Source organism: Brachypodium distachyon, chromosome 3 (genome assembly GCF_000005505.3).
Source record: "Brachypodium distachyon strain Bd21 chromosome 3, Brachypodium_distachyon_v3.0, whole genome shotgun sequence".
Classification (NCBI taxonomy): domain Eukaryota; kingdom Viridiplantae; phylum Streptophyta; class Magnoliopsida; order Poales; family Poaceae; genus Brachypodium; species Brachypodium distachyon.
This window is the reverse complement of record NC_016133.3, coordinates 44,908,321-44,935,376: the sequence shown is the minus strand read 5'-3', so window position 1 is coordinate 44,935,376 and position 27,056 is coordinate 44,908,321. Positions and strand designations below refer to the sequence as shown.

The following is a 27,056-nucleotide window of genomic DNA, read 5'->3' as shown; positions in this document are numbered from 1 at the left end:
CCCGCCCGTTACTGATGTGTGGGTGATCATCAGTAACGGTCGCGCGGTTACGCGACCGCCACTGATGTGCTTCGGCATATAAAAGGAGCGGCCGAAACCCTAGCACGTCACTTTCCTCGCCTGCGCGTCGCTTTCCTAGCAGACCAGCAGTGGGCAAAACCCTAGGAGAGGCGAAGCCTTGCAGGATTTTTCCGCCGCCGTCGACCCCGAGCCCGCCGCCCCAAGTCAAGCGCCCGAGCCCGACGCCCGCGTCCTCGTCCCCGAGGCGGAGCGCCGCCACCTCCTCTGCCTTCGATGCCCGAGCCCGACGCGCCCGCCGCCAAGCCCCGACGAGCGCCCCCGAGCCCGACGCCCTCCGGCCGCCTCTTCCCCGCCGTCCTCCGAGCCCGCTGCCGCCTCCGCTGCCTCCGACCGGTTCGATATCTTGCCGCCTCCTCTGCCAAATGTTGTTAGGGTTAGGGTTAGGGTTAGGAATAGAATTCCATTTGTTAGGTTGTTGTTCATTTGTTACTGAATTTTATCATATTTAGCCTTGCTGCTTATTCAATCCAATCCAATCCAGTCCAATCCCTGCTTATTCAAGTCACCTTATATGAGAATACCCAGTGCTCATATTGTTTATTTATCCAATCCAATCCCTGCTTTAGCCTTCCTGCTTATTCAAGTCACCTTAACATGCTGTTTACTGCTGCTGTTAGTGTAATTAGGTTCTTTATATGATGATGTCATATATATTACTGTTGCTGTTTACTGCTGTTGTTAGTGTAATTAGGTTGTTTATATGTTGCCGTCATATATATTAGAGATCCTATGTTGCTGTCATATATATTAGAGATCCTATGTTGCTGTTTAATGTTGCTGTCATATATATTAGAAATCCTATGTTGCTGTTTATATGTTGTTGTCATATCTATTAGAGATCCTATGTTGCTGTAATTTTTTAAACGTTCCTGTCATATACATATGTTGTTGTTTATGTGAATTGTGGGCCCGACCATCGTGTCGGGTCATTGGAGAAGGGGCCGGCCATCGTGCCGAGGGGGTACATATGCGGGTGGGTTTTTTATGCAGGTTTCGAGGTCCTAGTAGAGAAAAATTGCTAGTTTTTAGCATAGGTCATGCCGAAATTTTCGGCTGATATATATTTGATGGTTTTGATGGCATAGGTACGAAATGGGCAAGAGTAGCCAGAAACCAGTTCTTGATCGGGAGGAGGTAGATCGTGTCGACGAAGAGTCTTCATCGGGAGAGCAAATTGCCAACTCTAGCTCAAGTAGCTCTCATTCAGAAGAGCGCGACAACGAGCGACGGGTGGAAGAGAGTAACCCGCAGCCTTTTGAAACTCCCGCTAAGAAGCCAAGGAAGAAGACGCCGAGGGGGAGCCACAACTTGAAGGAGTTCTGTTACGTGGTCACACGGCACTCTGAGAGAGGCCGCCTGGAGTCGCCTGAGAGGGCACAGAAGGCCTTCGCAACGACCTGTGGAGCCATTGCACGTAAGTATTGCAAGATCACCGACGAGTGGAGTGACATCTCCGAAGTCGTTAGAAACACGTGCATCGTGGACGTTGCAAGGAGGTTCCAAGTCACTGACGAGTGGCGCGAGCGATTCCTAGCGGCCGTCAACATAGCAGTGCGCAATGGACTTGCTAATTGGAAAACCACCGCTAGAAAGTGGATGGACAAACCCTACGAGATCATCAAGAAGAAATGACCGTCGGTAACTGATGAGGCCGAATGGGAAAAATTCAAGAAGGAATCGTCTGACCCTGCCTTCATTGCGAAGAGTGAACGTATGAGGGCGTTCTGCGCGAGGAAGCCCTTGAACCACAGGCTAGGGAGTGCAGGGAAAGAGGGGAAGAAGAAGGTCTGGCGCAAGCAGGACCGAATTCTCGAGGCGGCAGGCAGGGTGCTTCCAGTGCATGACATGTTGGAGGACCAACGTGCTAGAGAATATGCACGTCAGCACATGACACCCGAGGAATGGGCGGGCATCGAGCCAATGCAGCCGCCTGTTAAAAAATTTACGGTGAGGGTTCACGTGCATTTATTTCTTTTTGGCGTTAATTATGACACTCCTGATCCATATAGACTCATGTCCTGTCTTATATGATAACACGAAAATGCCCACAAATGGGAGGAGAGCAAGACGTCAGAAACCTCCGACAACTCCGTGCAGAGCAAGAGGTGGGAGTCGGCTGTGACCGCCGGCTTGCAAAAGGCAGAGCACACGGGCCGTGTTCTAGGGGAAGGCGAAGGGGCCTGCTGGGATGATTATTTCCCGCCTGCTCCGAAGCGAAGTAGGGTCCAGAAAAAGCTCCCGGCTTTTGCTGAAATAATAGAACAAGCTAAGGCGGAGGCGCGAGAGCAGGCATCTATCGTGTCTCAAGAGGTGTCGCGAGAATATGCAGTGCAAGCCGTCCATCATTTGGTGTCGGCATTGGCCGAAGACCACCCCGCCCTTGACGCCATACTCGGGGGAGGAGTGGAAGGTTTGAGGAACCTCCTTCCTCCTCTTCCTCTCTTCCCCCGCGAAAGAGCACCCCGCTGAAGAGCAGCGCCGCCTCCGACACACGTATGGATGACGAAGACACGTACACCCAGGTTACAGCCCGGCTCCTAGCATGGACAACCCCCCCGCTAGCCAACCGGACCCAAGCGAGGGCATCCGGGATAACGATCCGGGTCCGAGCGACAACATCCTTGTAAGCATACTTTTCAAACTCTTTTTCACTCCTTATCTTCATGAATAAAGATCTTACACACATATGCCTTCTTCTTGTTACACGCAGGCACCGGTGAAGTGTCGTATCCACGTAGACAAGCCTGGAAAGCCTGTAGGCACCATTGGCCGCCTGATGCCCAGACAATCACTGCCACTGGTGCACTGCATTCTTATGAATGACGCACAAGTGAATGTGATGGTGGACTCCGTCGTCGACGACCATCGTGATTATGCTATCCCGCTACCTCCGGAGGAGTGCGTGAATATCCTAGGCGGTTGTCCAAACTACCGCATTATGTGGCCTAGGAGCTTGGTATCTCTCTACAACCAGCGTCGGCCCTCTATGACTCCATCTCCCTCTGCCCACAAAGGTACTTTTCAATCGTCGCTCGGCCTTTCTCCTAGGATACTTCCTCTTGTCGATGCCGGCGGAGATGAAGAGCGGGCAATGTCGATGCCTCCACAGCTCAAAGATAGCCATACCACAGGGTTGGCACAGGCTGGAAGCGTCCCTCCTACCTTCTCTCTCTTGGGTGTTGCTGAGTCCATGGGTGGCCGCAAGATCGATGACAAGTACAAGGCAGAGGAGCAGAAGGCATGAGACAATAAGAGGAGGCATAAAAAGAGGGGGCGCGGCGGCAAGACCATCAAGGAGTCCTCCAATGTCACTCAAGATGAGATGCACTATGTGCCTGACATAACTGGAGTCTGAGAGGACAATAGGCCTAACATTCTCATCAAGAACCCCCGTCAAGGCCAGAGATTCAAAGACGGATTCTATTTCGTGGCTAAGGAGTTTGACCGAGTGCTTATTTACTATCCGGGAAGACCCATGGTCACCGAAGATTCTCTGCGTGCCATGTCCAGAGAGATGCAAGAGCTTCATCAGTTCTACATGCAAGCATCAGCTAGTTCTCAACAGCATGCTCAACAGATCAATGTTCGAATCACAAAAGACTATGACTTCTTTGATCAAGAAACCGGGAACATTCAGGAACGTCCTATCACCTTTGGTGTGGAGTTCAACGAACTGTTCCACCTCTTCAACCGCCAAAAGCTTGATATCAACCTCTTAAGGCTGTGGTCTGCCTACCAAATAAGAGAACTGCGGCGAATGGAGGTCAAAAAAGTAGCCATTCTAGACCCCGCGATGTTCAACTACGGTGACATCGGTCTTGAGCCAGAAAAGGATGCCTCAAGAACGCTGGCATCTAAATACTTGGTGGCATGTCTCGAGAAATACGCGGACCACGACTTTATCCTCTTCTTCCTTAATTTGGAGTAAGTTCAATTTTATATATGGAACCGTTTGTTTTTTCTAATCCAGTCTTTCTTATACACCCTTAGATACTAAAGTTTGTTTCTTTTGAAAACAGAGACCATTGGGTCACACTACTCATTTGTTTGCCTTGGTCCGTGATGTCCTATTTCGATTCACTACTTCCGAAGAAGAGTGTTCGAGGTAGGTTCTGGAAACCCATCAAATCACTCATTAACACTAACTGGAAAGTGGCAACCAAGGAAAAACTAGCTGGTAAAGGCTACAAAGACGAACCTCACCACAACCACAGATTCCCTTGCCACCAACAGCCGCCCGGCAGTGTGTTCTGTGGCTACTACTGCTGTCACATCCTTATGGAGAATGCCAGCATGTTCAAGCCTGAGTGGAAGGGGTCAGTCGCGGCGATGGAAGAGTACTGGCGGCCCCGGATGACAATGGGACACCGACCTAAATGGGTCGTGTATAACATTCAAAGGGAGCTCGTCCATCTCATCAACAATGAGGTCATCAAGCCTAGTGCAGACTTGTACGAACGCGTGGAACAAGTGGTGTTTAGGGTTCACCCACAACATTACGACCTAGCTTGAAATGAGATACATTTGTATTCTTTATATGATTCTACGAAATTTTGACACTTTGTAATTATGTTTCTATGAAATTTTGACACTTTGTAATCAATGTCGTGAAGTGGGATACTTTTGTATTCTTTATATGCTTTAAATGATGCGGCTTTATATGTATTTTTATGTGCTGTGCTGTGCTGTATATACATTTTGTGTTGTGTTGTATATATAAATTCTGTGTATTTCCTGTGTATTTTCTGTGGTTTTAATTATTATTTTAAATACCGAAAATGTATCAGTGACAGTCGCTCGACCGACACTGATGTGGCAACGTGACCGTTACTGATAATATATATACATCAGTAACGGTCGCTGCGACCTTTACTATGTTGTTTTTCGACCGTTACTAATAACTCTTTATGTAGTAGTGATAAGAACTCCAACTCGGTTATGACCAACAGTTTGATTAATAAACTTTGGTCTATATTAAAATGGTTAGTAGCAAATGCTAATTGAAAATGGCGGCAAATTTTAGAAACAGTTCATATTTCGGTGTCAAACATAATGTCAGCACGACATTCAACAGTATTGTTCCTTATGGCGTCGCCCATTGGGAGGAGCAAGAATGGCCGGGCTGTCGGCCACTATTGTTGCTCGTTGCTGTTAAAAGAAAAGCAGGATGTTGTCGCCATTGCGTCTTGTGGAGGAGAGGCTGGCAAAGGGACGCATATCCTCTATGTATCAGATACATGTTTTTAATAAAATTTGCAGGAGGTTTTTTAACCACTGTTTTCCCTCAAGAAAAAGTCGTTTTCTACATGAATAAGCAATGCAAGTTATTGTTTGATTGTTGCACATGAAAAACGCAGGAATTCTCACGTGGATTATGTGCATGTAGAAAGAAATAAAAATTTCAAAACACAGACTCAATGCTTTGAAATTGCCCGCAAAGTGAATCGTGGAAAAATTCTTGTAAAAATATATGTCTACAAATCAAAAGAGTCCCATAGAAGATTTTTTTTTCTTTTGCTAAGAATTCCAATCCAACAAACTCCCTTTAGAATTCCTCCGTTATCGTTTACTGCTGTGTCGCTCAAGCTAGTGCGATTCTAGAGAGTTCTACAACAGCTAACCGTTAACCGAAGCATTTGTCCCTTTGGAAAGCTGCCTCACACATCACCGGTTGACCAACCTCACTCCCGATCCGAGTCACTGACCCAGCGGGTCGACGGCCAGCTCCCCTGTCATTCCTTTCCAAGAGCCAATCAAATCGCAGGAGCGTAGAACTCTCTGGAACACCCGCACGCCAAAGGCCCGAACACATGCTGCCGATATAAAGCTGCGTGGACGCACTTATCTCGGAAAATCGCAAGAGGCACACGCACCGCGGTACCCCCAAAAAGAACACACCGCTCCGCACATTTCCCCTTCTCCAAGCTCCCACCCCGCAGTTTGCACGGAGAAATGGACGACGACTTCGACTTCCCGACGGCCAACGGCGACGAGATGACCGGATCCGCGGACGAGGACGAACAGGCCATGAAGGACCTGTACGCCGGCGCTGGTGGCGCCGCCGGAGCCGGGGAAGAGGACGAGGAGGAGTATGACATTGCGGCGATGAAAGCGGGAGAGGAGAAGGGGATCGGGAAGGAGGGGCTGCGGAAGAAGCTTGTGAAGGAGGGCGAGGGGTCGGAACACCCCGGAGCCGGCGACGAGGTCGAAGGTGCGCCCTGCTCTCTTTCCCGGCGTCAATTTTGGGCTTTGATTTTCATGTCAGAGAACAAACGGTGGGATGGATTGGATTGGCCTGAAATGGTCGTTGACTTGTCTCTTTTTGTGGACTGGGTGGTGCAGTGCACTACACGGGGACGCTGATGGATGGCACCAAGTTTGACTCCAGTCGGGATCGCGGCACTCCATTCAAGTTCACTCTAGGACGAGGTACCAGGCCCTGACAATCTCCTTTTCTTCCTACGAACTAGGATCAAGTTAGCAGTTCTTCAACTACTCGCAGGAGGTAATGGGATTAACGGACTTCATTACGTGATATCCGGTTAAGGGTGGAATTCGGTACTGCCTTTTTGTGCAAGAGAATTGAGAATATGTTAGGTTTGTGACCAAAGTCAAGCCTACCAATTTTTTGGTCATGACCAAATTTTTGGTACTTGTTTGGATGGTTGCCTAAAATTTTGGAATGCCACCGCAGTTCTTTTTTGTTGATAACACTGGGAAAATAGATACTGTTATACTCTATTTTGTTTGGATGGTTGCCTAAATTTTCGAATGCCACTGCAGTTCTTTTTTGTTGATAACACTGGGAAAATAGATACTGTTATACTCTACTTTGTTTGGATGGTTGCCAAAATAGAAAAGTATGATGGTTGGTTCGCTACTTTTCTTTGTACATGTATGTGGCTTCACTTCTCTTGAAGACTTGGCACTGAGATTTATTTATGATAATCCTGTTGGGTTGAGCTGGTTTTAGATGTTTGGTTCGGTGAAAGGACAACCAAATAATTTCCTGCAATTAGTAATGGACTTGCTATATATATTTAAAAAAAACTGAGATGAAGTATTTCTTCTTGCATTTGATTTTAGATAAAATGTCGCTGATTTAGTAGAAAGTTTTATTTGGGCGACTAACATATGATATGTGTTCTTTTTAATTTATCGTCATGCCAGAGTCCAGTTTTCTGTCAAAACTAGCTTTTAAATGGGTAGAACGCATTTAGTTTCCGATTTCTGTTGGCGCGTATTAACTGAAGAGACAAACAGCTTTGCTTGTTTTACCGGGTCTGCTAGTTGTACAGAAACCATTCTGGTTAGCATAGTTAGGGCTCATCCGATTTGCAAGAATTTTTAGAGGATCTTTTTCTGATGTGTGGCATTCGTTTCATAGGAATTGAGGTGCTAGATTCCTATTTTGGTACTACATATCTGCCTATTTCATGAGAGTTCTGTGTCTTAATCATGTTTTATCTAGTACAACCAAAACTATTTAACATTTTTTTGAAGTCAAACAATAAACATGCTTATTTTTAGATTCCGAACCACTATGCTTCCATAGAGAAGCAAGTGTTTTTATGTGTTACAATGTTATTAATTTTTAATTACAGGCCAAGTTATAAAGGGATGGGATTTGGGCATCAAGACGATGAAGAGGGGTGAGAATGCTATTTTCACCATCCCACCAGAGCTTGGATATGGTGAAGATGGCTCTCCTCCAGTCATCCCTGCAAATGCAGTGCTGCAGTTTGATGTTGAACTTCTTTCATGGGCAAGTGTCAAGGACATCTGCAAAGATGGCAGCATCTTTAAGAAGATACTAGTTGAAGGCAACAAGTGGGAGAACCCCAAAGACTCTGATGAAGTTTTTGGTACTATATCATGCCCGTCGCAGTTGTGCCTTAATGCTTTCCCAGTAAACAAATTTGTTCTTTTTTCAGAATCAGTGAACAATTTTGTCAAGGTTTATTCAATTACTTGGTGCAGTTAAGTATGAGGCGAGACTTGAGGATGGGAGTATTATATCAAAATCTGATGGTATTGAGTTCACTGTGAAAGAAGGTATAGTGTTTGCCATTTTTTAAATTTGCTATGTTGATTTGAAAGGTCATTTTCTCACGCAGGCTTATTTTCTTTTCAGGGCATTTCTGCCCTGCTATATCGAAGGCTGTCAAGACTATGAAGAAGAATGAAAAGGCCGTCCTTACTGTCAAACCACAATGTGAGTTCAGTAATGTCGTTAAGAACTCTTTGTTGCAAAACTTGCAATGTGGCAATGGAATCATCTCTAATTTGTATCATATATGGTGAAAAGATGGCTTTGGTGAGCAAGGCAGGCCAGCCTCTGCAGACAAGGCTGCAGTTCCCCCTGATGCTACATTGCACATTGATATTCAGTTGGTGTCCTGGAAGACAGTCACCGAGATAGGCAATGATAAGAAGATCCAGAAGAAGATCCTCCAGGATGGTGAAGGCTATGATCGTCCCAATGATTGTGCAACTGTGAAAGGTATATTTTACTGTTCGTTTTATATGATAATCTCAGTAGGTACCGTACTGCTGTATTATTTATCTTTTAAAGTGTATGACAGCAATTTTACTCTGCAGTGAAACTTATTGGAAAGTTGGAGGATGGTACTGTATTTTTCAAGAAAGGTCATGATGGCGAGGAGCCATTTGAGTTCAAGACTGATGAGGAGCAAGTTATTGAGGGACTTGACAAAGCAGTGCTTAGCATGAAGAAAGGTGAAATTGCCTTTGTGACTATTTCCCCCGAGCATGCGTTTGGATCTGATGAAACAAAGCAAGATTTGGCCGTGGTTCCTCCTAACTCAACTGTTTATTATGACCTTGAACTTGTGTCCTTTGATAAGGTACAGCCTTAATGTCACCATGTGTGTGGCTTAATAATTGTTGATCGCAGATGAAAAATGAAATCCTCTCTGCCGTTTTGTGTAGGAGAAGGAATCATGGGAGTTAAAAAGCAACGCCGAGAAGATTGAAGCGGCTGCTAAGAAGAAAGATGAAGGGAATGTATGGTTCAAGATGTGCAAGTATACTAGGGCTTCTAAGAGATATGGAAAGGTCACAATTTCAAGCTTCTTTCTTAGAGTAACCTTATGCAGTTCCTTTGCACTGAACTCATGCTGACACTACTTAGTTATGTTCTGTTCTTTCAGGCTTTGAGTTTTATAGACTACGACAGCTCATTTAGTGAAGAAGAGAAGCAGCCGTCCAGAGCTCTCAAGGTGAGCTGCAAGCTCAACAATGCTGCTTGCAAACTGAAACTTAAAGACTACAAGAAAGCGAAGGAACTGTGTACCGAGGTAATCATAGAAAGAAGCTGAAATATCCTGTCAGCATTTACAATTCTGATAAAAGAAAATATCTGGGCTGACTGTGAGTAATGGTCTTCAGGTCCTTGAACTTGACAACACAAATGTGAAGGCCTTGTACAGACGGGCACAGGCACAAACCCATCTGGTTGATCTTGATTTGGCAGAGCTGGATATTAAAAAGGCACTAGAAATAGATCCAGACAACAGGTAATGGAAGTTTTAACACCAAAGGTTTGTTCTGGATGTTGGCAGAGACGAGTTAATACTCCTTGTGTTTTTCAGGGATGTGAAGATGGGGTACAGGAGGCTAAAGGAGACGGTCAAGCAGTACAACAGAAAGGAAGCTAAATTCTATGGGAACATAATTGATAAACTGGGCAAACTGGAAGACACCGAAGCCGATGTAAGCCGGGTTCCAAGCAAGAAGCACGCGCGGTGGCCATTGGTACCTCGGCTTAGAAATTTTTTCACAACCGATGGCAGTATCGAGTCCTTGCTGTGGCTCCTGCTGAGGCTGCTGATCCCAGTGATGATATTAGTTTCGCTGTGTGTGGCTTACTACTTGCAGAGCGAAGTTTCTGAAATAGACTGCATTAACTGTTGATGGCTCGTTTTATGTGTTATGATTACGCATGATCTGTCTTTGTTTGTGAAATGGGGCAGGCAGCTGTTGCCATCGCTAATGTATTCTGAAGCTATTGTATGGACGAATTGTCAATCTGTCCAGGCGAACTTTTACTGCATATACTCACTCTTTTCCATAAGTGACGTGAATTTGTGTAAGAATCTATATTTGGGACGGAGGGAGTATGTGAAGAAAAAATTACCCGTTTAAGCAACAGGACGAAGTTTTACATAAACTATCTGGAATTGTGAGCGGGCTTGGATAGAAGAAAATACAAATAATTTAGCCGAGGGGACGCAACTCATCGTGAACAAAGAGTAGGTAGCATCAAGTGGCAATTCATGTAATACAAGGGGACAGGGCCGGTAATACCTTAACGTTTCAGTCACTAGCCTGACTAGCGGAGTGACGGTGGCATCGTAACTCTGACCTGGACTGCTGAAATGTCAACTCCAACTCCAACTCCAACACAATCTACTCAGCTCCGAACCCAAATCTGCCACTACCAGAATTCCAAAACCATTTACATTATTCTATCACCCGTTTCCGCAACAGGACGTTCGCGGATGCTGGTAGTACCTAGTTATTCGTCAAAGCATTATTGTTTCTTTCTGCATTTGGGTGCTTGAAGACCAAGGCTGGATGCATGAAAGCATGTGGTCGATCAAAATTAGCAACAAGGTGTAGTGATTACTAGGAAGATTTTGGTCTGATCGAGCATGGAAGTGCCGGCTCTGGCCTCCTACACCGTGGTCCTCCTGATCCTTGTGTTCCTGCCGTTGCGTGCGTCCGAGGACCGGCTTGTCCCCGGGAGGCCGCTCTCCCCCGGCTCCACCATCGTCTCCGACGGCGGCCTCTTCGCCCTGGGCTTCTTTTCCCCCTCCCCCAACTCCACTACTACTACTACTCCGGCCGCCAACGGCAGCAGGCTGTACCTGGGCATATGGTACCACGGCATCCCCGAGCTCACCGTGGTGTGGGTCGCCAACCGAGAAACCCCGGCCACCACCAATTCCTCCTCTGCAGCAGCACCCACGCTGGAGCTCACCAACACCTCCAACCTCGTCCTCTCCGACGGCGGCGATGGCGTTGGTCGTCGTGTCCTCTGGACGACGGCTGACGTGGCCGCCGCCAACGCGTCAGCGACGACGACGGCGGTGCTTCTGAACACGGGGAACCTGGTGTCCGGACGGCGAACGGCACCACGCTGTGGCAGAGCTTAGACCACCCGGCGGACACGTTCCTCCCGGGGATGAAGATCCGGATGAGCTACAGGACGCGCGCGGGGACGCGCCTGGTGTCCTGGAAGTCCCCTGGGGACCCTTCCCCGGGCCGCTTCTCCTACGGCGGCGGCACTGCCAGTTTCCTCCAGACCTTCCTCTGGGACGGGCCGCGGGCCGTGGCCCGCAGCGCGCCGTGGACCGTGCTCAGCGACCGCCGGTACCACCAGCAAGGCGGCGGCGCCGTCGTCGTCTACCTGGCCGTCGTGGACAACGACGAGGAGATCTACGTCACCTACAGCATTTCCGACGGCGCGACGCGCGCCAGGTACGTGGTGACCCACTACGGCGAGTACCAGTTCCAGAGCTGGAGCGGCGGGAGCGGGTCGTCGGCGTGGGAAGTGCTCTCCAACTGGCCTACGTCCCCCGGATGCAACGGCTACGGCCACTGCGGCGCGTACGGGTACTGCGACGAGACGGCCGCGCCCGTGCCCATGTGCAGGCATGCCTCTCTTGTTACTTTCATTTAGATGAAATTTCACCGAAATTGCAGTGCTCCCTCCGTCAAACAAAAGATGTCTCAACTTTTGACAAACTTAAGACATTTTTGTTGGACGGAAGAAGTACAATACGACACATGATGGATAAAGGTGCCTGGACGGCTTCGAGCCGCCGAGCACGGAGGAATGGAACCGCGGCGGGTTCGCGTCCGGGTGCCGCCGGAAGGAGGCGCTGCGCGGGTGCGGCGAAGGCGACGGAGACGGCTTCCTGGCCTTGCCGGGGATGAAGACGCCGGACGGGTTCGCGCTCGTCGGCGGCGGGGGCCGGGGCACTTTGGACGATTGCGCCGCGGAGTGCAGACGCAACTGCTCCTGCGTTGCGTACGCGTACGCCAATCTGAGCACCACAAAGTGCTTGGTGTGGGCGGGGGAGCTGGTTGACGCCGGGAAGTTAGCTGCGGAGCTCGGCAGCGACACGCTCTACCTCCGTCTTGCAGGCTTGGATGCCACAGGCCCACAGCTGGTATATCCAGTTACACACTTACCAAATCCTGACTACTCCGTACTAGTCTTCAAGGAAACTGTGCCATTAGTGTCTGTTTTTGTCTAAATATTGCACAGGTGAACGGAGAAAACGCAATGCAGTGAAGATCGTACTACCAGCTCTAGCTTGTAGTATCGTGATACTCATGTGCATTTCTCTGGCATGGATAAAATTACGAGGTACATTTTTCTTTTCTTATTGAAACTATAAGGTACACATAGTCTTGTTTACTGATGATCAAGCACATTTGACCACCTCCTGTGGATGAAATTACAAATTGCATTCTTCTACTCAAATGCTCTTATAACATTGTGTGAGCAGGCAAGAACAAAACAAGGAGAAAACACAAGAAAATAGCATTGCATGATATGAGCACCTCTTATGAACTCGGGGAAGGAAACCCTGCCCGTGATCATGAATTCCCATTTGTAAGATTTGAGGACATTGCAATAGCAACGCACAATTTCTCTGAAACATGTATGATTGGACAAGGAGGCTTTGGCAAAGTTTACAAGGTAATTAGCTAGTTCACTGGCTTCTTGTTGCCCATTCTAAAATCGGACATGGCATTGTTCATCCAACAATTACAATTTTTCACAACTTTGTAGGGAATGTTTGGTGGTCAAGAAGTTGCTGTGAAGAGGCTAAGCAAGGATTCTTGACAAGGAATGGAGGAATTCAAAAATGAAGTAATTCTAATTGCCAAATTGCAACACAGAAACTTGGTTCAACTTCTTGGATGTTGTGGGAGGGAGATGAGAAGCTGTTGATTTATGAGTATCTTCCTAACAAGAGCTTGGATGCTACCCTCTTTGGTAGATATTCTTGCAACACACCATAATTCCATAAAATAAGTCAAAAACATTTTTTGCTTACATTTGCTTCTGTTTATACACAGATGGTTCAAGAAAGTTGTTGTTGGACTGGACAGCACGATTTAATATAATCAAAAGTGTTGCAAGGGGACTTCTTTACCTTCACCAAGACTCAAGGCTCACCATAATCCATAGAGATCTCAAAGCTGGAAACGTATTGTTAGATGCGGAGATGAAACCAAAGATAGCAGATTTTGGTATGGCGAGGATCTTTGGCGATAACCAGCAAAATGCAAATACACAACACGTGGTCGGAACATAGTGAGTATCTGTTGAGAAAGCAGTTTATTTAACTTGTACTCCCTCCAATCCAGGCCCGTACACCAGCAGGGGCAGGCTGGCCGATGGAACAAGGCCCCCAATTTTTATCGGCCCCAAAAATTACTTAAGTACTAGTACTACTAATAGTTATCATAATTAATTTCTCTGCTTAATACTGAATATAAGGCCCAATGGCTCATGGAGGCAGGCAGGAAAAGGAAAAAGCCCACACGGCCAGTTGGCCACACCGCAGATCAATCAGCCCACCAAATCTATCGCACGATCCTAGCCTCGTAGTCTGTTCGCTGGCGCCCGACGCTTCAGTTCCGTCTTCTGCCGCTCTGCGCTCCTAAAGTCCCAGTCCGAGGAAATCGCCAATCGATTCATCTCCTTCTCCTTCGGTCCTTCCCAATCCCTAACCTCTTCCGCTGCTTGCGAGGCTGCAACTCAAGCGGCAAGCGACGTCTATTCCCTACACCGGTGAAGGCAGGATCCTCAACTTCGAATTCTTCTGTTCTTTCTTTGTCTCGCTGTCGCTCTGAACATATCAAGTTTTAGTTTTTGTCTCGACATGAATATATAGTTTGGTACTAACTGTCGCAATAAGTTGTAGCATATCTGGAAGTCGTATAATCAAATGAAAAATCCTATTCTTGTTATCCGCAAACAAAATTTTAGGCCTCATTTTAGATTTCACACAGGGGCCTCAAATTTCTAGGTACGGCCCTGCTCCAATCCATATCATTTGTCTCAAATTTGCCTAAATATGAACGTATCTATGCCTAAAAAGCGTTTAGATACATGTAATATTTCGACAACTAATATGGATCGGAGGGAGTAATAGATTCAACTGTCATTCAGTAACTTCTGCAAATGAAATGATCAAGCAGTGGCTATATGGCTCCTGAGTATGCAATGGAAGGTGTCTTCTCTACCAAGTCAGATGTCTACAGTTTTGGTGTGATTGGAGGTTGTAACTGGTACAAGGAGAAGCTTCAATACCATGGGCTTCCCTAGTCTCGTAATCTATGTGAGTACGCAGGAGACTTACCTAAAGTTTCAGATTTAAAAGCAAATCAAGTTTCAAAACAATTTTTTAGTTTGACTACTGAAATGAAAATATACATGATGCTTTGATTTGTTTCAGTCGTGGAATATGTGGAAGGAAGGGAAGACAGGCGAATTGGCAGACTCATCTATCATGGAGACTTGTTCACTAGACGAAGTTTTGCTCTGTGTCCATGTAGCCCTATTGTGTGTCCAGGAAAACCCAGATGACAGGCCATCATGTCAGTTGTTGTATTTGTCCTCGAGAATGGAAGCACTACACTACCAGCCCCCAGCCGTCCTGCCTACTTTGCACGACGGAGCGCGGAAATGGAGCAGATAGGAGTTGAAATTTAGAACTCTGAACAGCTTCACTCTTACCGAGATAAAAGGGCGGTGAGATAACTAAAAACTTGGTTGTAGATATATTGAAAAAGATCTACCAAGCACTAATGGAAAGAAAGGCTTGCCAAACGAAATGGTCATGCATGCTACTTTCTCCGTCCCATAATTTTTGTCGCTTTTTTAGTACAAAATTGAACTAAAACGGAGGGAATATATTTGTTTGGAGTAGATTCTCTTTGGTTGCATCCTTGAGAAGTGTCCAGACCTGACCACGATGTTGCTAACTCTGACCCTGTTTGAGTAAAAATAAACTCCGGATAAGCCCAAATGGATAAATATAATTCCAATTTTACAACGAAAATCTGTTTGGTTTGGTACGTTATATAGTCAGGTTCAAGAGTCATTCAATCCGGAGTTCAAAAAAAGAGAGTAATGGCTATCTGAAGTTCTAAATTTAGGAAGAAAAAAAAAATCTAGAAATACAAATGGTTATTTCTAGATGACAGAAATCATACTCCCTCCATCCCATATTAAGTGATTCAAATTTATCTAAAATAAACGTATCTATATACTAAAATACGTCTACATACATATAATAGAAAGTCACTTAATAAGGGACGGAGAGAGTAGTAAAGATTGGACAACTTATGTATACCAATAAAAGTTAGCTTTGTAGCCATAGTATTCTTTAATTTCTTATTGAGATGCTTTAGAAAACATCCATTACTTTTTTTGTCTTGAAGAATTCAGTTACACAAAAATGGTAGCTGCATCCAATCTTGAAACTCCATTAGTTCAAGCATACAAACACAGTTGAGATTCACCAAAGATTTAGGTATTCATAAACGGCATTTCATTAGCTTTCTGTGTTCCACCACTGAAAAGGAAATACTTCAATAAACAAGAATTTTTCAGAACTAATTTTAAGCATACAAAACACAGCTGAGATTCACTAAAGAAAAGGAAATACTTCAATAAACGGCATTTCATTATAAGGATAGTACGGTATCTACAGGATTCACAGAATCGGTATATTTCAAACAAGACAGTAAAAGAAATTTCTCTATGCAATTTCAATGCCTTGAACTGTTCATATGATTCATCAAATTGTCACCACAGTCAACAACTAAAACTTCTGCAAAAAGAAATAAAGCTGTATGGAAAGTATACATGAAGAACAAATACAGAAGCCGGTATAAGATTCGTCTATTCATGTGGCTGGAGACAGACTCCACTGGATTACTAGTTTTGTAGCTGGCTATGAGCTGGAAACATCTCTGATAGAGTCTTCATTATTCGATCCACCAGGAACATTGTCTGCATCGGCATTCTCTTTGATGTCAGCTCTCGCAACCGCTCCTTGAAATCCTCCAGGTTCTTCACTTTGAGCTTACCCACGTCCCTCTCAGCAATGATTGAAATCAAGGAAATGGCAGAGTGAATGCCCCGAGAGGTTACCATTCCACTTGCATGTTCCCCCATGATGATATTCACCCATTCCACAGCCCGGTCACAGATCTTATCTAGTGCATGTGGAGATTTTGGCAGACGCTCAAGCAGAAGCAGGAACTCATCAGTGACCATGAAGCATTCCAGCAGTGTATCAGCCACGTTGTAATCTTCAGCTAATGTCTTGCCTTCCTCATCTGTACAGAGTGCAAGGATTGCAGTCCCACTTTCCTTCCTTACAACAACATCCTCAATCTTGAGTAGATCCCTGAGCATTTTCATTCCCCTTATATCCAGCATCTTTTTCCTGAACATACCAAACTCTGACAGTAGAAAAATTATAGAAGCTACCATCGCCAACAATGATGCTGAACTTCCAAGGCTATCTGCCTTCTCGATGACTTTCAATAGAACACCTGGTAGTTTACGCTGTTCAGCTAGGATCTCCCTGTTGGGCCTGTGCATGGACAAATTAAGGATTATTGTGATCCTCTCCTCCTCAAGGTCAGGTGTCCATAACAGTTTCCATTTCTTCTTAAGATCTAGCAGCACCGCGGCCAGGTCAGGCCACTTCTCAAGGCAAGGTTGCACTCCCTTGGAGGTTTTTGACATTAGTTGGATCAAGTGCAAGGTCTCTTTCGGCGGTCCGGAAGACCCTGAGAGCTTTTCTAGGATGACTTGAATTTGTTCTTCTGAAGGTGGTATCCACGGGACTGAGAGTATATCAGCAGTGGTAGAGGGGGCAAGCTTTGAGTGATCAAGGCACCACGCAGCAATCATGTCACGGAGGAGGTGGTTTGGAACACTGATTGAGTGAGGCAAGGAGTGACCACTAACTGGGCAGGTATTTTTCTGTGAAACGAACCACTGATAGTACGTTTGATCAACAGACTGGAATCAAGCAGGCAAAATATGGTAACTGGGTCAATCTAAAGAGTCGGGAATTCCAGAACATAATAAGCAGAGAAAAAGCGCTTTAGACAATGACATGATCATGGCTACTGTTGAGACCAATCTAGCATTTTAGAACAGGAAAGGGCCAAAATCGTCTGTTCAGAAGTGCTAATAAGTTACATGCTACAATTACTTAGATCCACCTATCAGTTTTAATGCAAGCAGTGGGATTTTTTTGGCAACTAAAAGGTGAAACAAAATACACAGCACAAGTCGAAACGGAAAATAAAAGAGGAAAACAGACCTTCGTTTTCTACTCGTCTGAAACAATAAGTTACAGTGCGTCCATAACTACTGATTACATCCCAAGTTACAGTCATGCAAAAATACTGCTTAACAGTTTGCTAATCGTCATATGATGAGTATGAGCAAGACCTAACACAATTTGCCAAAAGAAGCTGCAAAACATAAGTAAAAATATGGCAATTCGAACTGCTATACAGAGAAGGAAGTGCAGGTATATTTTATTATGATCCTGAAGAATGTTAGCTTGTTCCTTTTCTTTCAGCACCCATTATATTTGACTATTTTAACAGATATAAAAACTATAAATGACGGTGCAACCTAAGAGAAAATAACGGAACATTAAGTAGTCAAATGAGAGAGGAGAATTGCATGTAAAAAGGTAGAATGAGTCTCGACTTACATATCCAGAAGCCAATGTAACAGGATCATCCATGACATTTTCCATCAATGGATTGGCCTAAGAAAAACACCATGATTGTCTAATTAATATTGGTAAATAGGTAGAGATTGTTCCATAAATTTGACTCGATGCAACTATTGGAAATGATCGAGCTAGCTCAATCAATTTGAGCAAATGCAACTGTTACACATGAATGCATGATACTACTGAACTTGTAATAAAAAAGAAAATGCACCCTAATTCTACTGATTCTTTAACAAAGACAAGGAGAAAAATTATTTCTAGAATTAGCATAAGGGATTTTTCTACCAACGTTTTCTTGGTTTGAACTTGAAAAGATCTTTTTCCAGTGAACACTTGATCGGTGATCGCCATGTAGCATTGCGTTGTGCAATTATGTTGCGATGGCAACAGGAATTACACAGCGAGAAGTTCTTGCACAAAAATAAGACAAAACATACAGAAAATTCATCATCCGAGTAACATCAAGAACCAGATATAAACCAGAAGAAGAGAGGGGACTTGGATTAGAAACAGAGTTGGAAGCCACAATTAGAAATCTCAAGAATCAGAGCCGGTGGCACTTACATCATCCTGAGCCCATCTGGTAGCGAACACGCGAGGGAGCTTCGCGGGCTCCGCTTCCTTGTAGGAGACGGCCATGAGGCCGGTCATCGCCTGCTCCATCTCGGCGAACGCTGCCTCCCCTTTGCTGCCGGCCGCGGCGGCCTCTTGGATCTTCACCAATGCACTTTGCATCGTTGCGGCAAACTCAGATCGCGTGTGGACTACAGGCTGCTGCTTCGAGCTGTCTTTCTTGTGGATTCCAGTTCTTGCCGCCTGCACGGGCACCAGCCCTGACGTGCTGACGACATCAGACGGTGCCTGCTGCTGGCGCACGCTTCTTGCTGCTGATCTCGGGGAGTTCATGGCGACACAGGTGGAGGACCCAGTAGGGCAAGGTAGGGCGGCCGCCCTACCTTGGTTTTCGCCTCAGTTACGAATTGGAGAAGATTAAGGAGATGAAACGGGGAGCTAAAGGGGGAATCAGTTCGTGGGGGCGAAGGGAGGAGAAACGCCGAGTCGAAGACGGCTGGGGGTGGCGCTCGAGCGAGGGGGCTGGGGTGGCGTCTTTCGCGCGAGGATGAAGACGAGCGAGGGGAGGGGTCGGCGCGCTCCGCAGCCAGAGATGGGCCAGAAGTAGGGGTGGAGGGAGGGGTGCGGGAGATACAAAGATAGAGTACCTAAAAAAATGTATCTTCCCCTAAAAAAAACCTAAAAAAATGTATCCGTAAAAAATGTCGCTCACTTAGTATAAAATTTGTACTACCTCCGTTCCATAATTCTTGTCGAAATTTTACATGTATCTAGACACCTTTTAGAAATAAATACATCCATTTTTGGACAAATTTGAGACAAGAATTATGTAACGGAGGGAGTACTAACTTAGTACATACGAACGACTTTTTTTTATAAATCGGATTAGTACATGCGGACGACACTTTTTTATGAATTGGAAGGAGTACTCTAAAATTTTTTACCTAAAAGACTATTCACTTTTCGTCTTTAGATTTTGCCTTTTTATCTTTTTAAACCTTTTCTCTATCATTTTCACGTCGCTCATGAAACTTTTTTTCCAAACTTCTGTAAAATGTCAATCTGAACCTACGTCCACTCAACTTTGAAGCAGTCGGTTGGTTCTCTTGTGGTGATGCAGTAAAAGAGCTCTATTCGGGTGTGTTCGGAAGTGGGCTAGCTACTAGCTTCGCGAAAACCTCTATTTGGGTGTGTTGAACTCAAAAACTCCGCTAAGCTGGATCTGAGAAGCCAACCCAATTCTCTGTACAAAACCCAGAGCACCTTTTTTTAGATATTCCCGGATATGCAAAACGTGGAGTAGCCTAAAATTACGGCTATATTGCCATCTTCATGTGAAAAAACGGTTCGTTTCCTCCCCCTCTCGATCCTTTTTTCTATCCCGGCCCCTTCCTCTCGACATCCTCTCGATCCCCTTCTGTCGTTCCCCCACACAGGCCCTATCCCCTTCTGTGACCGGCCCTCTTCCTCCTCTTCCCACTTTCGCCGGTGTCCTCCTCCTTCCCCGTTCTCCTGCGAGGCGACTGCTTTGAGCGTTCTCCACTGAGCTTGTCACCTCGTACAAGACCCCGGCCACCTACCTCGACCCGTACACGTTTGGCGTGCCGGACGGGGAAGGCCTCGTCCTTAGCAAGCCGGCCCGCGCGAGAATTCGGACAGCCAAAGTGAGGAGCAACGCCGAACGTTTCGTGCTCCGATTGAGACGCAGGAGTCGCTGCGGGAAGCTGGATCGGATGAGTTTTGTGAAGCCCGACCGTTACCGAACACGCCCTCAATCTGCACTCACACGAGATGCGCGCTTCAGAATAAATCGCGTTTCAATAAATGCACTTCGGTTAGCAGAAATCGTTATGTCAGCACAAACCCCAAGCTTATGAGTAGAGGCTTTTGCAAAGATTTTAAAACTGCAGTCAGCAAGAACAACTGGCCCTCCCGTACTTCTTAAGAGAAGTGGCATCTTCTTGGAAATCAAGATTAGCATGGCAACATTATATAAGCCCGGATAGGCCAGCCTCTCCATGGTCAAACTCTCTAAAAAGAGCCATAACATCTCTCCATATCTTCACGTCCAGTCGTGGACAGAGACAAATACATGTGTGTTTTGTCTGAAGCGCGGAAGACTAGCAGTACTACTGCTGATCGCATCTCTCCATCGATCCCATCTACTACTATAAAGAAAACAATCAAGCAGTAGCAGCCTCAGCCAGTCAGCCTGCGGCCAGTTCTCTATAACTTCTGTTACTAGATGTGAAACTAGCCATTTACGCAGGTCCCATGGCTTCTCCACAAACACCGGAACTGCTCACATCTCCACAGGCAACATTACTTCTCTATCTCTTGCCGGTCTTCCCACTCCTCTTGCTGCTACACCAGTATTACTCAAGATCGGCTCGGAATGGCAAGCAAGCAACGGACGTCGACCATGACCACGGGCGCCGCCGTCTCCCTCCTTCGCCTCCGGGGCTCCCCCTCATCGGCCACCTGCACCTGGTCGGCTCCTCCCCCCACGTCTCCCTGGCCCGCCTCGCCGCCAACCACGGCAGCCCCAACGGACTCCTGCTCCTCCGCCTGGGCCAGGTGCGCAACCTCGTCGTCTCCACCCCGCGCGCCGCCGAGGCCGTCCTCCGCACGCACGACCACCTCTTCGCCTCCCGCCCGCACAACGCGCTCGCCGACGCGCTCCTCAACGGCGGCGCCGACGTCGCCTTCGCGCCCTACGGCGAGTACTGGCGCCAGGCCAGGCGCCTCGTCACCACGCACCTGCTCAGCGCAAACAAGGTGCGTTCTCTCTCCCTCCGCCGCGGCAGCGACGAGCAGACGCTCCTCGTCATGCACAAGATCCGGTCCTCCGCAGCCGCCGCCGCTGCCGTGGACATGACAGCGCTGCTCGGCGCCTAAACCAACGACGTCGTGTGCCGCGCCGTGTCCGGGAACGGCTCCTTCCGCGAGGGCCGGCGGAACGAGATGTTCCGGGAGGTCATCGACGGGAACGCGGCCACTTTGGGGGGATTCAACGTGCAGGACTACTTCCCGAGCCTGGGCAGGCTGGATTTGCTCGCCTGGGTGGTGTTTGCCAAGACTAACAGGTTGAGGAATAGATGGGATCAGCTGCTCGACAAGATCATAGACAACCACGAAACCAAATCTTCTTCGCTGCTACATCAGCCGCAGTATTGCCGTGGAGGAAGATCAAGAGAGAGACTTCGTGGATGTGCTCCTCGGTCTTCGGCAGGAGTACAGCCTCACCAGACAGGATATCAAGGCAATCTTGATGGTAATTACTCTACTCCTAATTAATTGTGTCTCTCAAGGAGTCCTTTTTGTTTTGTTTGCTACAACATCGCTCAAGTACGTACACTCAACAACGTGTACATATAATTACACAATTTAATTAGGAGAGAGGATTTCCTGCAACCGTCCGCACAGCACCCTCGATCCCATCCGTCCGCATTGAGATCCGCGCCCAAAAACACATACTCACCCCTGACATATGGGACCCACCTCGCTCGCCCCACCTCCCGTGCGTCTCGCCCCTTCTTGGCGGTGGCGCAGCAGGGATGCTCAGCTGGGCGGCGGGCTAGTGTGCGACAGCTCTGAGCCACGACAGTGCCACATGGCCGCGCAATGTGGCGGAGGCGCCAGGGCGATATGGATGCGGCGCCAACATCTCTCGGCAGCGTTCTGCACTGATCTCCAGCCACGCGAGAGGGATGGAGATTGGAGGCGCATCACAGATGGGTGCAGCTTCATCTTTTCCTTTAATTAGCACTAGTTAATTTGTTGGTCTTTGCTAGTACATACCAGTACTTCTTTTTCCTAAATTTAAGAAGTCCTAACCAAGTTTATAGAAAAACCTAGTAATATCTACAATATCAAATGAGTATGCTATGATAATATATATTATGGTAGAGTTAATAAAACTAATTTAGAGTTATATATTTTTGTAAATTTCTCTGTAGATTTGGTCAAAGTTCAAGAATTTTAACTTGTGACAAACGTAAAATTTCTTACATTTAAGAACGTACGAGTTATCCCGGATTACAATTGCTTCGTTGTGTGTTTATGACACATATGATTGACATATTTAAGTTCAAGAGTACTACTAGTACTGAGAGATGTTGTTGGTAAGCCTAATTCGCTGATAAATTAATGGCGAGCTTCGTCATATTCATATACGTGTCCTTATGACCTTAATTTAGTGCTGACGCTTTTGATCAAATAATCCTATATGTACAGGACATGTTCATAGCGGGCACAGACACGTCATACATAGTCCTTGAGTTTGCCATGGCGGAGCTGATGCGCAAGCCACACCTCATGGCCAAGCTCCAAGCCGAGGTTAGGGACAAGACACACGAGAACACCAGCAAATGGTCACAGAAGATGACCTAGGCGCCATGGCCTACCTGCAGGCCGTCGTAAAGGAGACGCTCCGGCTGCACCCGCCGGTGCCGCTCCTCCTCCCGCACCTTTCCATGGCGGAATGCGTCATCGACGGCTACAAGGTCCCCGCCGAGACCCAGGTCATCGTCAACGCATGGGCCGTCGGCGGGGACACAGCGTCATGGGAGGACGCTAGCGAGTTCGTGCCGGAGAGGTTCATGGTCAACGACGATGGCGGTGGCGCACCGGCACCGGACTTCAAGGGGAGGGACTTCCAGTTCTTGCCTTTTGGGGCTGGGCGGAGGATATGTCCCGGGATAAACTTTGGGATGGCTACAGTGGAGATCATGCTCGCTAACCTCATGTACTTCTTTGATTGGAAGCTCCTGAATGGGATGCGTCCTGAGGATGTGGATGTGACAGATGTGTTTGGGATGACTATGCGTCGGAAGGAGAAGCTCTTTCTTGTTCCCGTATCACGCCATGTCAGCCGTGCATAAATATGACATGCATGTATGAGATAATTGCTTACGGAAACCATTGAAGAGCAGACTCGCCTCACGCTGGCGCAGAAGGATGAGTTTGACGATGCGAATCATTCCACGCTGCGCTGGCTCACAAGATAGGGCGAAGTGCAAAAAAGCCAAAGCGAGTCTTCTAAGATGCTGTACAGGAATTGTTAGTTAGCGTGGGGGACCCACATGTCAGAACTTATCCGTTGGCACGGGTCCCACCTGTCAGTACTTGCCCTTCTTCAGGTGGGCCCTAACTGTCATACTTTGACCATTAATTGTGGGGTCTACGTGGGAGGAAAAAAAATCAGAACCTTGAAAAATAAAAGGGGGCGTCCCCCTCGTGTCGGCCCGTTCCCCATTTCCATCAGACAGCGGCGGAGAGCGGCGCCGCCATCTCACCAGCAGGCCCCCACCCCCTGCTGCTGCGCCGGCCCGCGTCTCCAGCTGGCTCCTGCTGCCCCGCGTAGAGACTGCCCCACCGCTGCGCAGTCCCGCGTCACGTCTCGGCCCGTTCCCCATTTCCATCCAGACAGCGGCGCCGCCATCTCACCGGCAGGCCCCCACCCCCCGCTGCTGCGCCGGCCCGCGTCTCCAGCTCGGCTACTGCTGCCCCGCGTCTCCACTCCAGGCCGGACGTCCACTTCTGCGTTTCGCCGGCCCCGGTTCTTCCCTAGGTTGGCGCCGCCGTGCGCAGCTAGACCTAGCCGTGATTCGCCGTCCAGCTTCCGTGAAGAAGATGACTCAGTCGTCCTCATCGTCCCGTAGTAGCGTGTGGCCGAGGTATGGGGTAGTTCCCCTCACCCAGTGCCCCAATTGCCCACGGGTCGAACCCCTCGTCCGCTTGACGTGCAAGAAATTGGACACCGGAAATTTCGACCGCGAATTCGTCAAGTGTGAGAGCCGGCCACAGCCTGGGAAGGTAATTGCTTGTTGATTTGGCATTCAATTTTGATTCAATTAGAAATTTAAGAATTTTAGGTTGTGGTTAATTGGAGCCGAAATTGACAAAATTGATGTGGACTCTTATGTTGTTGTAGCTACTGAGCCAATGCACCTTCTTCATGTGGATGGATTCGTACGTGGAAAAGCTTCAATTGGAGGGGAAGTTGCAAGGGAGGGAAGAGGAGACACCGAGGACAGACCCGAGGGCAGAGGAGGGCAGTGAGAAGGCAGCATTGCTGTTTTTGAAGGAGATGACTAGCATGAATGAGAAGCTTAGCAAGATTGTGGAGTTGAGGAAAGAAGAACTTCAAGTGGCCAAATTGTTTTATGCTTGTATTGTGATGTTGGGTTTGATTTTAGTGGGGTTTCGATTTTAGTTGCAGCAGGGGGCAAGGTGGGCTTTGCTGTTGCTTAGTGTTGCTACTGTGAGGGCAATGGCAAGAAGATGTTGTTCAATGGTTTATTGTAGTATTTGAGAATAAGAACTAGATCCATGTAACAGAATGGTGTAATGCATGAAACTGGTGTTTCTGAGATAATCTGGCTTGTCATAGGTGAAGTTCTAATACTACAGTACTTAATGTCGGTTACATAATTCTGGAGTTCTAATAGTAGAGTCGTTTGATTTGCAGCCCCCATTTCACTGCGTGAAATTAACAAAAGGCTCAAACCAAACGTAATAAACGGGCTTAACCACAACATCTAGTAGGATAACTAGTCGCCTAACCACAACATCTCCAAAAGGTGGGACGCTTGCATATATAAGATCCCTACTTCTCTATGCTACCATCTCCAAGCTTCTCGCTGCTCATGCTCTGTTTTAGAAGATGAATTGGCACACAAGAGCAACCAAGCAAATCGCAGCGATGACCATCACATAAGCGGTGCACCAATCTAGGCTGCCGCCCATCACCGCCAACCGCAGCTCATGACGACTAGTGACGCCAAGCACGACGAGGCCTTCGTCTTCGGCCCGGATTGCACCTCGTGGTCCTGCTTCTCCACCTCTGGCGTGATGTTGCACTCCATCACCTGTAGAAAGCCAATGGAATCGAGGCATACGCCAGCGCACAAAAGAGCCAACGAGACACAATGCGAAGGCACCAAATGCTGCAATGGGGGCGATTGCCGTCTGGCCACGGGTGCCTGAGCCATCAATGGCGGCAACGAAGTGGATTTCGTATCCTGCCACGTCAGCTAGAAGCACCACGGCCGTGGAGCCACGCCGAGCTTGGCCACCCGCTTGCGGCCCACGGCCGACGAGCTGGCCAGGAGCAAGTGGCCCAACAAGGGGGAGCTGGCCAGCAGCTTGGGGCGCCTGTGGCCCGTGGACGACGCCAGCGGGGCCTGCTGCTCCGATGAGTGGGCAGAGCGGGCCGTGGCCGATGAGGCCGGCCACAACCCGCGCAAGGCCGGCACAGGCAGCCCACAAAACAGCGAGTGCTGCACCGATAGCATCTACGCGCGGGATGGGGACGGCCGGATCCGGATTAAAAGCAGCCGCCGGCGCAGTTGCCGCCGCCAGAGCTAGGTCACGGTGAGGAAGAACCGGGGCTGGTTCATCCCCAATGTGGAGCAGCCGAAATGCGGCGGCGAGCTCATCCCCCTCCGGCATTGCCTCCTTCGAGCTTAGGACGGCAAAGGGGAAGGGATTTCGGTGGCTAGGGATTTGAGCTTGGGAGGAATGGGGATTTCGGTTGGAGGAGAGAAGGAAGAAGGAGCCTTAGTGGAGAAGGAAAAGAGAAGAAGGGGTGAGGAGAGAGTGAGTGAGAACGGGGAAGTGGCTCGGGAGAACCCCACGGGAGATTGTTGATCGCGGGAAGAAGATAGTGCTGCCTATGAATTTGCAAATCAGAAGAGGTTTAATCTGTAAGTTTTGCTGGTTAGGAGTTAGCAGGGAAGCGCAGTAAAAAAAAAGTGCCCCCTTTAACAACTGGGGCTGTGGAGAGTCAAATGCGGGTTGCGCAGCTTGAAGCATGTGTCTCTAGCCAGTGGGGTAATGAAGGGATACTGATCAGCTTTTGGGCAAAACTCTAATGAGCAAGCCGGCATACAAGGACAGATAAAGGTTTCTGCAGAATTTGTATTTGGGGCAGATTATGTACCATTTGTATGATATTTGGAGTCTAAATTTTTCTGCAACAATATAAGTGTCACCTACATCGTGTGTACAAATTTCAGAATTTCTGGAGGTAGAATACTATAGTTCGTACATTACTTGAATTATTGATGATTTTCTTTGGAAATTCAAAACGGAGCAATAGAGAACTCAAATGAACTTTTTCCTTTGGTATGGAAGTTTCATAAGATCCTCCCACTACTGATAGAAGTTTGAAACATGACAATATTAATGATGTGACACGAGTGATGCATGTTTTTTGGACTTTTAAGGGATTTTGAAGATGGGAAATATAAAAATAAAGGAAATATTGATCAGAAAAATCTAAAAACTTGCAAGTGTTCTTTATTTGTCATGTTGAGATCGCATAAAAAATGCAGATGATTTTGAATAATTATGATCATAGGTTGTGTTGAAAATAGCACATCCCACTGACATGTTTTAGAATCACTCACTCTCATGTTCTAGATTCGGTCGCATTTTCATTCACTTAGAAGCACTTGTCTAAATCACTTCAAATTTGGACCAGTATCTACTATTTTATAGTATCTCAGCATGAAAGATTAAAATTTCAGTTTGTGGTTAAATTTGATTTTTTAAATTTTGAAAATCATTTAAAAA

General features: G+C 47.3%; 3 protein-coding genes and 2 pseudogenes across 7 annotated transcripts; 4 read left to right on the top strand and 1 right to left on the bottom strand.

The window, feature by feature from the left end:
• The first annotated feature begins 5,920 nt into the window (after positions 1–5,920).
• LOC100843187 (peptidyl-prolyl cis-trans isomerase FKBP62) lies at positions 5,921–10,199 on the top strand. The gene is made up of 11 exons (XM_003574934.4): positions 5,921–6,292; positions 6,424–6,510; positions 7,686–7,946; positions 8,062–8,136; positions 8,216–8,296; positions 8,390–8,584; positions 8,683–8,948; positions 9,034–9,159; positions 9,255–9,401; positions 9,493–9,620; positions 9,696–10,199. Exons 1-11 carry the CDS (start codon positions 6,034–6,036, stop codon positions 10,015–10,017), a joined length of 1,947 nt encoding a protein of 648 aa, XP_003574982.1. The 5' UTR covers positions 5,921–6,033; the 3' UTR covers positions 10,018–10,199.
• Positions 10,200–10,323: 124 nt separating this feature from the next.
• On the top strand, positions 10,324–15,340 carry LOC100842880 (annotated as a pseudogene).
• A 500-nt stretch (positions 15,341–15,840) lies between these two features.
• On the bottom strand, positions 15,841–19,064 carry LOC100821416 (U-box domain-containing protein 73). Of its 5 annotated transcripts, none has more exons than XM_014900263.2 (4): positions 18,468–18,610; positions 18,189–18,313; positions 17,880–17,936; positions 15,841–17,170 (listed from the first exon to the last, which is right to left on the bottom strand). In XM_014900263.2, the coding sequence occupies exons 2-4, from the start codon at positions 18,252–18,254 to the stop codon at positions 16,073–16,075; spliced, it is 1,221 nt and encodes a 406-aa protein (XP_014755749.1). In that variant the 5' UTR covers positions 18,255–18,313; positions 18,468–18,610; the 3' UTR covers positions 15,841–16,072. The 5 variants fall into 5 exon arrangements, with proteins under 5 accessions (XP_014755749.1, XP_010235441.1, XP_024318257.1 ...); XM_010237139.3 differs by having other exon boundaries at positions 18,193–18,313; XM_024462489.1 differs by having other exon boundaries at positions 15,841–17,146; positions 18,193–18,313.
• A 1,456-nt stretch (positions 19,065–20,520) lies between these two features.
• LOC100821118 lies at positions 20,521–23,754 on the top strand (annotated as a pseudogene).
• A 273-nt stretch (positions 23,755–24,027) lies between these two features.
• LOC112271474 lies at positions 24,028–24,855 on the top strand. The gene is made up of 2 exons (XM_024460610.1): positions 24,028–24,293; positions 24,412–24,855. The coding sequence occupies exons 1-2, from the start codon at positions 24,111–24,113 to the stop codon at positions 24,691–24,693; spliced, it is 465 nt and encodes a 154-aa protein (XP_024316378.1). The 5' UTR covers positions 24,028–24,110; the 3' UTR covers positions 24,694–24,855.
• The last annotated feature ends 2,201 nt before the right edge of the window (positions 24,856–27,056 follow it).

What these genes read in the sequence shown, in the direction of transcription:
- LOC100843187 (XM_003574934.4), top strand. Translation starts at nt 6,034, where the DNA reads ATGGACGACGACTTCGACTTCCCGACGGCCAACGGCGACGAGATGACC. An exon ending in AACTTGTGTCCTTTGATAAG is followed by an intron (nt 8,949 to 9,033) that starts GTACAGCCTTAA and finishes CGTTTTGTGTAG; the next exon opens with GAGAAGGAATCATGGGAGTT. An exon ending in CGAAGGAACTGTGTACCGAG is followed by an intron (nt 9,402 to 9,492) that starts GTAATCATAGAA and finishes AATGGTCTTCAG; the next exon opens with GTCCTTGAACTTGACAACAC.
- LOC100821416 (XM_003572486.4), bottom strand. Translation starts at nt 18,809, where the DNA reads ATGAACTCCCCGAGATCAGCAGCAAGAAGCGTGCGCCAGCAGCAGGCA. An exon ending in CCAGATGGGCTCAGGATGAT is followed by an intron (nt 17,937 to 18,467) that starts GTAAGTGCCACC and finishes TGTTTTTCTTAG; the next exon opens with GCCAATCCATTGATGGAAAA. An exon ending in TTACATTGGCTTCTGGATAT is followed by an intron (nt 17,171 to 17,879) that starts GTAAGTCGAGAC and finishes GCTTGATTCCAG; the next exon opens with TCTGTTGATCAAACGTACTA.
- LOC112271474 (XM_024460610.1), top strand. Translation starts at nt 24,111, where the DNA reads ATGACTCAGTCGTCCTCATCGTCCCGTAGTAGCGTGTGGCCGAGGTAT. An exon ending in GCCGGCCACAGCCTGGGAAG is followed by an intron (nt 24,294 to 24,411) that starts GTAATTGCTTGT and finishes ATGTTGTTGTAG; the next exon opens with CTACTGAGCCAATGCACCTT.